Here is a 12,166-nt window from a genome sequence, read left to right as displayed (position 1 = left end):
ATCTTTCCAAGACTGAAATAAGACTGTGTTGTAGGAAAAAATGCTTGCCTGAATGTAAAGAGTTAGTGTTAAGATACTATTTGGTATGTCACTTCATTCATTTCCTCCCTCTTTATTTCAACTAAAACAAATGAACAATAAAAAAAAGATAGCAATAATCCACATGGATGGTTATATAATCAAAAAGAAAAGAGAGTAAAAAAAATTGAATACCCGATCATTTACACAGATAGACAAAATAGCATGATTGTTGATGTAGTGCCGGATGATGGGACTCTCAGTTCGGATGGTACTCAACATGCTACTTAGGAAGAGCTGAGGATCTCTCAGAGTATCGATGATGTTTATGACGCGGTTAGATTAAAGCCTTTTGGGCGTCTAGAGGCTGATGTTGCCATGTGGGAAAAGAAAATCTGAAGCTGCAAAGTCAGAATCACAATGGGAACATGGAACATAAGGAGCATGAATATGGGAAAGCTTGACACAGTGAAAGATGAAATGAATCAACTACAGACTGACATCTTGGGCATCAGTCAAGGGACTGTAATAGGACACTTTCAGTCAGAAAATCATGCCATTTACTACTCTGGACACGAAAAACAAAGGAGGAACGGTGTTATTTTCATAGCCAGGAAGGATATAGCAATGACAGTACTTGGGTACAATGCAGTCAGTGACCGACTAATATCAATTAGATTTCATGGACAATTAGATTTCATGGACAACATGACAGTTTTTCAAGTCTATATCCCAACGACTGATGCAGAAGAAGAGGAAGATGATTAGTTTTATGCTCAAGTTCAGTCTGAAATTGGCAGAACATGCAAGCAAGATGTGCTGCTGGTGGTTGGAGACTGGAATGCCAAAGTTAGAAATGCCAAGGAGGAAAACAGTCAGATTGTATGGCCTAGGAAACAGAAATGAAGCAGGGAACGACTTATTAGTTTCTGCCAATCCAATGATCTCTTCATTCCTGATACATTCTTCAACTAACCAAAGTGGTGCCTATGCACATGGGAGTACACAAAAATAAAACTGATTAAATTATTGGTGCAAGGAGGTGGAAGTGCTCAGCTATAACAGCAAAAACATGGCTGAGGGCCGACTGTGGAACAGATAACTAAATGCTCATGTGCAAGTTCCAAGTCAAGCTAAAGCGGAAAAACAAAGCTATCCAGTTTCCACGAGATGATCTTGAGAATGTACCCACCATTTCCAAGGAGAACCAGGAACCACTTTGAAGTTCTGAACCTCATTGATAGGGAACCAGAGGAACTGTGGACTGAAACCAAAGAAGTTATTAAGGATTAATATGAAAAGAGACTGCCAAAGACCAAGAAACAGAAGAAAACAAAATGGATGTCAAAACAGACAGTGGAAATTGCCAAGAAGAGAAGCGAAAGTCAAGAAAGATAAAGACCTCAGGAAGGAACTTAATAGGACATTTCAGAAAGCTGTTAAAAGAGACAAGGAACAGTACTACAATGACAGTGTAAAGACCTTGAGGATGGAAATAGACATGGAAAAACAAGAGAAGTTTTCCAAAAGATCTCTAAACTCAGAAGGAGGTTCCAACCTCAAATTGGTATGTTAAGGGATGCCAAAGGACAGATGGGAACCAATTCAGAAAGATCAAACAGAGATGGAAGGAATATATTGAAATATCTGTACAGCAGGGACACCAACATCCAATATACTCTAGAAGATATTCCCTACTTGCAAGAACCTCTAGTACAGGAAGATGAAGTTAGATCAGCACTCCAGTCATTACCAAATCGGAATAGCTACAGAAATATGGCAGGCAGCAGAAGAAGAATTAGTCAAGGCTCTAACCAAACTATTCTAGCAAACTTGGAGAATGACACTGTGGCCAATAGATTGTAGGAGGTCAGTCTACGAAACCATACCAAAGAAAAGAGACTTAACAAATTGCGCAAACCATCACACAATATCCTTAATTTCACATGCTAGCAAAATAATGCTCAGGATCATCCAATGCAGATTAGAGCCCTATGTGGAAAGGGAAATGTCAGATGTTCAAGCTCACTTCAGAAAAGGCCGAGGAACAATAGGCATCATTGCCAATGCACACTAGATAATTGAGAAAGCCAAAGAACACCAAAAAGAAGTCAATATGTGCTTTGACTACCGAAAAGCATTCAACTGCACCGACCAGAGGAGAATGGACGTCCCAATGATCAATGGTCAATATGTGCTTTATTGACTACAGAAAAGCCTATTGACTACAAAAAGCCTTTTGATTGCATCAACCATGTCAAGTTGTGGAATATCCTTAGGAAAGTGGGCATCCCAGGACATCTCATTGTTCTCATGAGAAACCTATACACAGGACAGGAAGCCACAGTCCAGACAGAACATGGTGAAACAGACTGGTTCCAGATCAGCAAAGGAGTAAGACAAGGCTGTATACTTTCTCCTTATTTATTCCATTTATATGCTGAACATATACTGAGAGAAGCTGGATTAGAAGAAGATGAGCGTGGTTTTAAAGTTGGAGAAAGAAACATCAATAACCTGTGCTACGCTGATGACACCACTCTGATAGCTAAGAATGTGGATGATCTGTAAGCTCTAGTAATGAAAGTCAAGGAGCACAGTGAAAAAATGGGACTACAAATAAATGGAAACTAAACTAATGACAATGGGTACAGCAACCAGCCTCAGAATTGATAATGAAGACATTCAAGTGGTGGATAGCTTCTGCCTTTTAGGATCGACCATCAACCGTAAAGGATCCAGCAATCAAGAAATATGCCGCAGACTAGCATTTGGCTGAGTTGCAATGAAGGCCTTAGAAAGGATATTTAAATGCCATGATGTATCTAGAACTACAAAGATTAGAATAGTTCATATAACGGTTTTCCCCGTGACACTCTATGGAGACAAAAGCTAGACTTTGAAGAAGCAACATAGAAAAAGTATTGACGCTTTTGAACTTTGGTGCTGGAGAAGACTTTTGAGGATACCATGGACAGCCAGGAAAACAAACAAATGGATCATAGAACAAATCAATCCAAAATTTTCACTTGAGGCACAAATGACCAGGCTCAAACTATCACACTTCGGACACATTATGCGAAATCCTAGCTCCCTTGAGAAGTCCATAATGCTGGGTAAAGTTGAAGGAAAGAGGACAACCAGCAGCAAGGTGGATTGAATCAATTACTACAGCAATGAATGCACCATTGAGAGACCTTAAAGGCCATGTTGAAGACAGGTAATCCTGGAGAGAATCTATCTATGTGGTCACTAAGAGTCAACACCGACTTGACGGCACTTAATCAATCAATCATCTACATAATATATAAGTCGTATCTTCCAGGGAGATTTCTCTTTAAACCCCTAACTGATCACTAAAATAACCTCCTCTTTGCCATTCCATGAAGGAGGGTGGGGGAATCCAGTTCAACTGCCAACAGAGAACACTTATCAGTTTATCCAAAGTTGTAAGTCAGTAATATATCTGTCCTTCCAGTATTTGTATGACAAAACTGTAGCAACTCCCATTGCTCAACAGATCCATAATTCTAGATTACACATGTCAATTCATTTCTTCACTACACATTTAAATCAGTGTGAAACTGGTTTAATCGCCATGGCTCCCATCCAAGGAGACCTTGAGACTGAGTCACAGAACTCTCACAGAATTCTCAGTATAAAACTACGATATAAAACTACAATATAAAAAGCTCTTTTGGAAAACCCACGAGGGTTACATGGGTTTTAAACCTGCCTTATATTAATGATGATAATGTGCATTGTTGTCATACATACAGAAGAAACACTTGTTTCCCATAACTTTGAATGGACCGGAAGAAAACCTGAAAGCAAAATCAAACAACTAGCATACCTCTGTTTCCAAGAGTCCACTGTAGGCTGGATTGGCTGTGCTTCTTCTTTTTCTTTCCTGGCGCTTGTTCTGGATTTCTGCAACCAATTAAAAATATAAATACGTCTATCTTTGTATGGGCATTTCCACTTAAAAGAAACTCTTTAGGTACATTTCATTCAACTGGATGATATGGCCTCCCATTCCACTTTAAGCCCTATGTATAGTTTAGAGTGTTCAGCTGGGGTATATCAGCCTGATAGTGGTTTGATTCCAATTAGTACTTCTATGAATGGTTTGGTTTTACCAGATTCCCCACTTCCTTCTTTAGCTCCATGAAAATATATCTTTGAAAGCTGGGAACCCTCCGGAGCAGGTTTACAGTGAGCTGCAGAGTGAATGGTGAAAACCAACCCTTCTCCTTATACAAACAGGAAACCTTTATTTGTAGAAGTACAAGTTAGGCTCTGACCCAAGATCTGAAGTTCTATATTTGGAATTCTGTGTTGGACTCTTTACTGAATTCACAAATTCATGATGACCACTAAGCTTTACAAAGATTAGATGAAATCTTTGATGGGATATATAAATGTTCAACAGACATGACAGCTAAATTGAACTTTGATGTTAGAGGATGAACACCAATTGCTGGGGACAATGCTTGTCATAATCATGCCCTGCTTCTCAGTACCTTGAAGTACCCAACTGGCCATTGTTGGAAGCAGAATGCTGAGTTTTTCAAAGTAATAATTTGTTTTGATGATGTTAAATTTTTATGCTTATTTTGGATTTGGACAACTATATCATAAAGAAAAGCTTCATTAACACCCAAGTCTTGCAAAATGAATTTCTGCTCATTAACATGTCCTCCCTAACACAGTTTGCATCTAGGCTGATGCACTCGAGTTTTCTTTATTGCTGGTAGGGAGGGAAGAGGAAAGGCGAAGAACATGAAAGCCAAAATTCTAGATGTTCTGGGTTGAAGTCTAATTTAGAAAATGGAGAAGAAATCCAGATTTCTCTTTTCCTTCCCCAAACTTTCGTCACTGAAGGGTAATATTAACACGGGCTAAGGATCAAAACACATGAACATGGGAATGCATACCAAAAAGGTATGGGGAAAGGTATTCCCCCATTTCCAATGGGGAAACAGCCACATAAGGCAAGTTATCCTAGTAGGGATTGCAATGCATGGGGGGGGGGGAATACTTCCCCCTCATGTCATATTTCCATTGAAAATGGCTCCCCTGCTTAAGTGGTGATTTGCCCCCAAAGTGATTATTTCACTTCAGGGGAAAATTACAACTGGTGGAAGAGGGGTCAATAGGAAACTGCAAAAAGGGAAAGAGTTAACCTCCCCATGCATCATGGATTCCACCTGGGATCATGCCCCACAACTATTTTTGGTGAAAAAGAAGCACTTCTCGTTGGAAGAATGCCTCTTTAGACTGCAGTCCCTCAAACATGTTTTAACACTAACTTTAACAAACCGCTTTAGCTGTTTTTTTGTCTTTTGCATTGGAGAGTTGCCATATTTTGGAGGTGCCATAACTAGAGATGTACATGAAACAAGTTTAGATTCATTTCTAATTCGAATCGGAATCAAATCTGAATTTGGTCTGATTCGACCCTGTTTTGGCACCTTTTTTTAACTAATCAAGGGGCCTGAATATTTTTTTTAAAGGTGCCAAACGTTTTTTTGAATCAATTTTGAACCGAATTTCAAAAATTCAAATCTAATTGCCCTATTAAGGGGTGATTCGATTTGAATTTTGAGTTAAATCAATTTGGGTTTGAATTGATTTGCACATCCCTAGCCATAACCTTTGTGTATTCACTTCTGAAGGTGTGAAAAGAGTTCTGATTTCTTTACAGATGCTGGCTATTCCTCTTCCAAAAGCTGTATTCACCTATTTGGAATTATTTACAAGGAACACTATACTTCTGCAGGGCACCTTTCACTGCAGGAACCGTCTGTGGATTTTGTAATACAATCTCCAATACCATACCAAACGAATGCCAGCTGCAAAATACACTGAGGTATCTAAAATATACTGGATTAATAACTCTCCCTAGACAGTATGGCACCTCTGTTTTGAGCACTGAAATCTCAGGGCAAAAGCATGGGATCTTAAAGATATTTCCTGAAAGTGGAAATTGCTGGCATTTGTGAACAAATTTATTCTCTATAATAAAAGTGGAAAATCTTTATTTAAGGGTAGAGAAAATCTATAGAACAAAGTATACCAGTGGTCTGACCTACCCATTACCTTAGCAAATGTGTGTTTACAAGAACCGCTGAGTGGAAGGCACATTAGCAAATGTTGGCTCCTTTATGTTTCCCTGAATCTTCCCAATAGCAAGAGTTCTGAGAACTGTTGTTTTTATTTGTTCTGCCCCTCTTTAAGTTGAACTGGGTGAATTATATTTTGTGAATCTAGATGTTCTTCTGGTACTCGGTTACATTCTAGACCAATGGGTCTTAAATAAGATGCATGCAGCTTGCATTCAAAGTGTTGCTTAGTTGCTAAGCAACTGGTTTTACAGGCTTGGAAATGTCATTCTCCACTTGATATTGATAACTGGGAACTGGAGCTTCTGGAACTCGAATCTTGAGATATAGTGATGTATAAATGAAGGGATACCTTATACAAATGTAATGGCATATGGGGTGCCATTTTGGAATGCTTTGATTACAACATGGTATCTCAAAAAGTATAACTGCTGATACTCTGACTCCATGCCCAGCCAATGCACAGAAACATACCCCCACTTCAACTTCCCAACCCTTGTACCTTTTTATTTACTTCTATTTTGTACCTACAGAATTCTGCAGAAGCCCAAGGCAGTGTGCCTTCTAACAGGGATTCCCAGATGTTGTTGACTACAACTCCCATAATACCCATAATACTGCAGCTGGGGATGCTGGAAGTTGTAGTGAACAACATCTGGAAATCCCTGTTAGAGGGAACACTGGCCCAAGTCCAGTGTTCCCTCCAATAGGGAAGCAACAGTGAGATATTTTAATTATTAGATGCCTCTCTTCTTCCCATTTTTTTTAATCTGGTGAAGGGACAATTCTTTTCCAGAACGTTGTTCTTGTCTAATTTTAATTTTAATTAGATATGTTTCATTTTTATTCATTACTAGTGATACAAATAATGGATAATCTTAACAAACTATCAATAAGTAAAAACAGTATAGCATTTTCAATGTTTGTTTTCAGAAATAAACATTGGCAGTTCAAGAAATACATTTTATTCAGAATTTTCCTAACTGTAAAATGCAAATTAAATAAGATATGTGATCCTCATCTGCACTTTTTGCATTAAACAAGTATCTTGGTAAAATTTCTGTCCTTCTGAAATTCCCATTTCAATCCATTGCCATTAGGAATGCTGGTGACTTAAAATGTCTTTCAACTGCTTTTAGATTTTAAGTCATCAAGGCATTAAATTATTTTCCAAAATGCAGATATATGAAGTTCAGAGCTTTTCTGAGAAAAAACTCAGAAACAATGCCAACAGCCCACTCTGCAGATGTTGGTTTGACTGCTTTTGAAGTGCCAACGTTTTCCATATTCTTCACATTCTTGAAAATGTGTGTTATGTTTTTAAAAAGACAAGTTAGATCTCATGTCTTACAGGTCCTGTAATAGGCTGTGAACTATTACAATCATGGTTTCCAATGTTGGCATATAAACCTCACTGCAGAAGTCAAAGTCAGTCAGTCTAAATTATATATAAAGCTAGAGCAAGATCATCAGCAGACAAAGCATGCATGACTCTACCTTGTGTGGTCAAGATAACAAGAGTCCACATGTGAATCAAGCTAATAACAAGAGTCCAGGTTACCAATTTACCTTTATAATTTATAGAGGGGGTTTTCCCCCTAACACAATTTTTTTGGTAGTACTGTAATAAAAGCATTCTTACCTTCCAGATATTCAGTTGTAACCAGGCCTAATGCTACCATAAAGGCAATTTTCTAGAGAAGAAATATTTACAGGTAAAAGTTACTTTTTATATTAACCGTGAGCCGCCCAGAGATGTAGGTTTTGGGCAGTATAAAATATGTTAATAAATAAAATAAAATAAAATAATCTTTGATTATCACCTTAAGTATTTCAGGTGCACCAGCGTTATTTAGAAATTCCTTTATCATAAGACTGCAAAAATAAATAACTGAAGGGCTTGCTTAACCCTCTATTATGGGATGTATTACAAACATCTGTATCCAGATGGACCTCTTGTGAAGGTCAAAACAGAGTTAGATGTGCTATGAATAGATTTGTATATGTTCATTTTTTGCAGTTTGATTTGTACTTTATGGCATTTTAGCATGCTACTAACCACCTAGCAGTGCATAAAACAAATTATCAGTCTGATTCTATGTTTATTTGGAAGTGAGTGTTTCAACAGATCAAAGACATGAGCCCTATTCAGACATTATATTGTACATGTATTCAAGGAGTTTTGTGTGGATGACTGTCCATGTGTTCATTTAAAAAGTGAAGGTAGGTCCAGACCCTCTCAAATATAGGTATAGATAGGAAGTGTACTTCTGTATGTGTGTTCAGTATAACATGTGAATCACTGTGTGCACACTGATCTGTATGTTCGTACACAGGACACAGATTGTATGTGCACTGAACACAATGTTTGAATAGGGTTCTAGTCTACACATGCAGCAAAATGAGGTGGTAAAATGGACTGTACCAATTTAGACTGCAAACTGGAGATGCAGTTTTCAAAAGCTGTACCACTTTTAAAAACCTCCCTGAAAGTGTTTAAAAACAAACAAACAAAAACCCCAACCCTACACCACTAATATCTGGGGGGAAAGCTGTAGTTCAGCCTGCTCCATACAAGGGGAGATTGGTGAAAACTGCTTTCCCCTGTACGTGAGAATCCATGCTCCTGAAGCAGGACCACAGTTGCTGCATACACATTTATTTTGCTTGCACATGTGCAACCTTAAGCAGGATGACAGCCTAGGGATTTGGAAATCCCTAAACTATGTGGATGATCTTCAGAATTAATTTGTGCTTTGAAGTGCTATGTAATTGCCAGTGCTACAGTATACATTCATTAATGTGGGCCCAGGACTCCCTCTGAAAATTCTGTCAACATTGTGAATCAATCTAGAGTGCCATATCCAACAAAGACCCTAACACTGGTGATCAGTGATAAATATGTAAAACACAAAAGAGAGTAATGGCAATAAACACAGATATGAAGAAAACTATAGAAAGTGGATTGTTCCTTTACATACTTGTTGCCAAGGCTATAACAATCAGCCAGTAACAGCCTTGCCTTTCCCCTAAAGAATGAACCGGAAGTGTGCCCTGTCCTGACTAACAGGCTATTGCTCAACCAATCAGCCACCAGGTGGGTGGGACCTAGAGGGCCATGAGCAGGAACAGGAAGAGAAGCGTTTCTTTGTTCAGTTGAAGCTAGGCTGGGCTTGCAGCAGGACGTGTGGCTGTGGAGTTTGGCTGCAGGAACAACTGCAGATCCTTTAGAGACAGGATTGCAGGATGCTTGATTCTCATCAGGTGATAGGTGAGATTTCAAGGACGAGGGGATTCAGCCTAGGGAACAGTTTGTTAGTCAGTTGCATTAGACTTAGAAGTATGCATTAGACATATGCCAAATATCATCTGGGGTGCTTTTGAAGTATTCTTGCAACTACTGTTTCTTTTGCCTGTAACTAAAAGCTGCCTGTTACTTACTGTTTCTTCTGCCTGTAACTAAAAGCTGAGAGAGCCTCCGACGGAAAGGGTTAGAAAACTGTCTATAGCATTTTGAATAAAATTTATTTTTCTTTTTGTTCTTTGCAATTTTAATAAGCCTCTTGAGTGGATTTTTAACTCAGGAAAGTGGGGGCTGGAAAGGGAATTTTGACTCTGGTGCAGACCACGTCTCAATGTGTGTATGAATTGGCTTATTTCGGCCCAAGGCCAGCATAAATACCAAAGGAAAAAGAAACAACAATAGTAAATACATAAAATACATAAAACATAAAATACATAAAACATTAATACCTTCAGATACTGTATACATAGCTACTTTCATTCAAATAGAAGTGGTTAATCTGAAGTACACAACCCGGCATCTCGTGCCTCAATCATTCTAAACCGAATCTTGCTTGCTATGAATAAAAATTTTGCTACCCTCCTGTAAGCATACTCTGACTTAGCAGCAACCAGGAAAAGAACCTTGTCCTTGCCAGAAGGACAATTAGAATTGTAATGAGTTAGCAGTGGGGAGAGAAGTTTTCCCCTTAATTCAGTATAAAATCTGCACTTCAGCATCAGATGTTCCGTAGTCTCCACTTCACCGTTCTGGCAGGGGCATAATCTTTGATCATAGGGCACTTTCCCAAAACGTTCTTCCAATACTGCCGTATGAAGGGCTTTAAGTCTAGCCACTGAAAGAGCCCTACGATGATCCCCGTTAGAGATCCTAAGTAAATATTCAGTGGGGAGACCACGTCTCAATCTGATCATACATCAGCTACCAAATTTTCTTACCACATGTAAGCTTGCACATGGAAGGTTTTTGTACTTTTTCAATAGTAAAGAGAAGGAGAGTTCCCTGAAATTTCACCCAAGCTGTGGGTGGGGGTGTTAAACTCTGTTAATAATAGGGTGTAGTGGCAGTGAATAAACTACTAAGTACAGGAAAGTTTGGGGAAAGCCCTTGTTCTGGATGCATCAAGAGGATGATTCAGTATTTTTCTTTCCCTCACATGGGTTTGCTCTAAGACAAGGGCTGGGTGAATTCCATTACAAGCCTCTCCTCCATTTTCAGTCTGCTTCTGATGGGAAGAAGACATGATGTCACCATGTCCATGTGTATGGCCATGTGTCCCCCTCCTCTAACAACTTGTGTATTTACAGTCTGATACAAACTAAATTCACAGCACAGGGGAGGGGGTCTCAGGGGATCCTGATTCAGGTTTTGTTTTGCTGATCCACAATGTTGGTTCAAGGTGGTGGCCACTCAGAGAATATGCAACATGCATGTGCTGACAGTCAGATACAAACCAAATTCACAGCACAGGGCAAGTAATAGTTATCACATTAAATGAAGCAGAAAGTAGGCACCATTAGTTCTACTTAGAACTACCTTCATTTAGCTTCCACCCAAAGCAAAATAAAACACAGACCAAACTAGTACCATGAAGATCTGCTTCCATTTTTGGACAAATGTCAAGTAACCTGAGGCTGGTACAGAGCGCCTGGGGAATCCACCCAGCACTCCTGCATTGTAAATAAGGCTAAATCTACATTTGGACCTAACAGGGTTCTGGGACAAAGAAAAATCCCAGTAGATAAGCTGAGTACATCTGAATAGTGTGGCCTTATTTGCGTGACTTTCTGGCCCCTTCAATAAAACTTAAAATGACAAGATTCTGAAGTGTAACCCCCAGGAACCCCAGAACAAAACCTTATAAAAATAGCAACAGCTCTCATACTCGTGTGTGCGATTCTAGACATGAGACTATGGTGCCAAATCTGCCCTGTGCTTTTGGAACCCTACCTAGCCTAATGCCTGATCCTGCATCCAACCCCTGCCCCTCTCAGAAACCAGGCTAGAAACTGAGGCTCACCCCTGAGCTAAATCAGGGTTGAACTGAAATAACTAACTAGGGTGTCTTCAGAAGTGGGCTTGTGGTGGAGAAACACTGCCCTGAAGTCTCCGGAGGAATACTAATCCATATTCTCTCTCCAATTCTATCATACGGTTCTTGCATCGTGCTTTGCAGAATAAAAGTCCTTGTTCTTAATTCTCTTTTTCTCTCTGGTGAAGTCATGGTGATGCTTCACTGTCTAGACCTGATACAAGGTATTCATACTTGCAGGTTTAGTATTAGTAATTTTGGGCTCACTCTATGAGACAGACTGCTTCTGCAACTAGAAGAGTTATCTGTGGTAGGAAAAGGATTATATTTCCCCTAGCAATAGAGTACATAGGAACATAGGAAGCTGCCATATACCAAGTCAGACCATTGGTCTATCCAGCTCAGTATTGTCTACACAGACTGGCAGCAGCTTCTCCAAGGCTGCAGGCAGGAATCTCTCTCAGCCCTATCTTGGAGATGCCATGGAGGGAACTTGAAACCTTCTGCTCTTCCCAGAGCAGCTCCATCCTGAGGGGAATATCTTACAGTGCTCATGCTTCTAGTCTCCCTTTCATATGTAACCAGGGTAGACCCTGCTTAGCTAAGAGGACAACTAATGCTTGCTACCACAAGATCAGCTCAGTGGCAGCTCAAAGCCTCTGTGCATCTGAGACATAATGCCAAATG

The 12,166-nt window shown here is 39.5% G+C and overlaps 1 protein-coding gene across 7 annotated transcripts in view; it reads right to left on the bottom strand.

Moving 5' to 3' along the window:
- PHF21B (PHD finger protein 21B) overlaps positions 1–12,166 on the bottom strand; it is a 201,616-nt gene that overhangs the window by 45,601 nt on the left and 143,849 nt on the right. For all 7 annotated transcript variants that reach the window (XM_053255331.1, XM_053255332.1, XM_053255334.1 and 4 more), the window contains 2 exons: positions 7,786–7,837; positions 3,872–3,948 (listed from right to left, as the gene is read on the bottom strand). In XM_053255331.1, coding sequence (XP_053111306.1) covers positions 3,872–3,948; positions 7,786–7,837 — 129 coding nt within the window. The remainder of the gene's footprint in view (positions 1–3,871; positions 3,949–7,785; positions 7,838–12,166) is intronic.

This window comes from Hemicordylus capensis, chromosome 5, assembly GCF_027244095.1.
Source record: "Hemicordylus capensis ecotype Gifberg chromosome 5, rHemCap1.1.pri, whole genome shotgun sequence".
Lineage (NCBI taxonomy): Eukaryota > Metazoa > Chordata > Lepidosauria > Squamata > Cordylidae > Hemicordylus > Hemicordylus capensis.
Note: the sequence above shows the minus strand (reverse complement) of the source record. Positions and strands in the feature narration are given on the sequence as shown.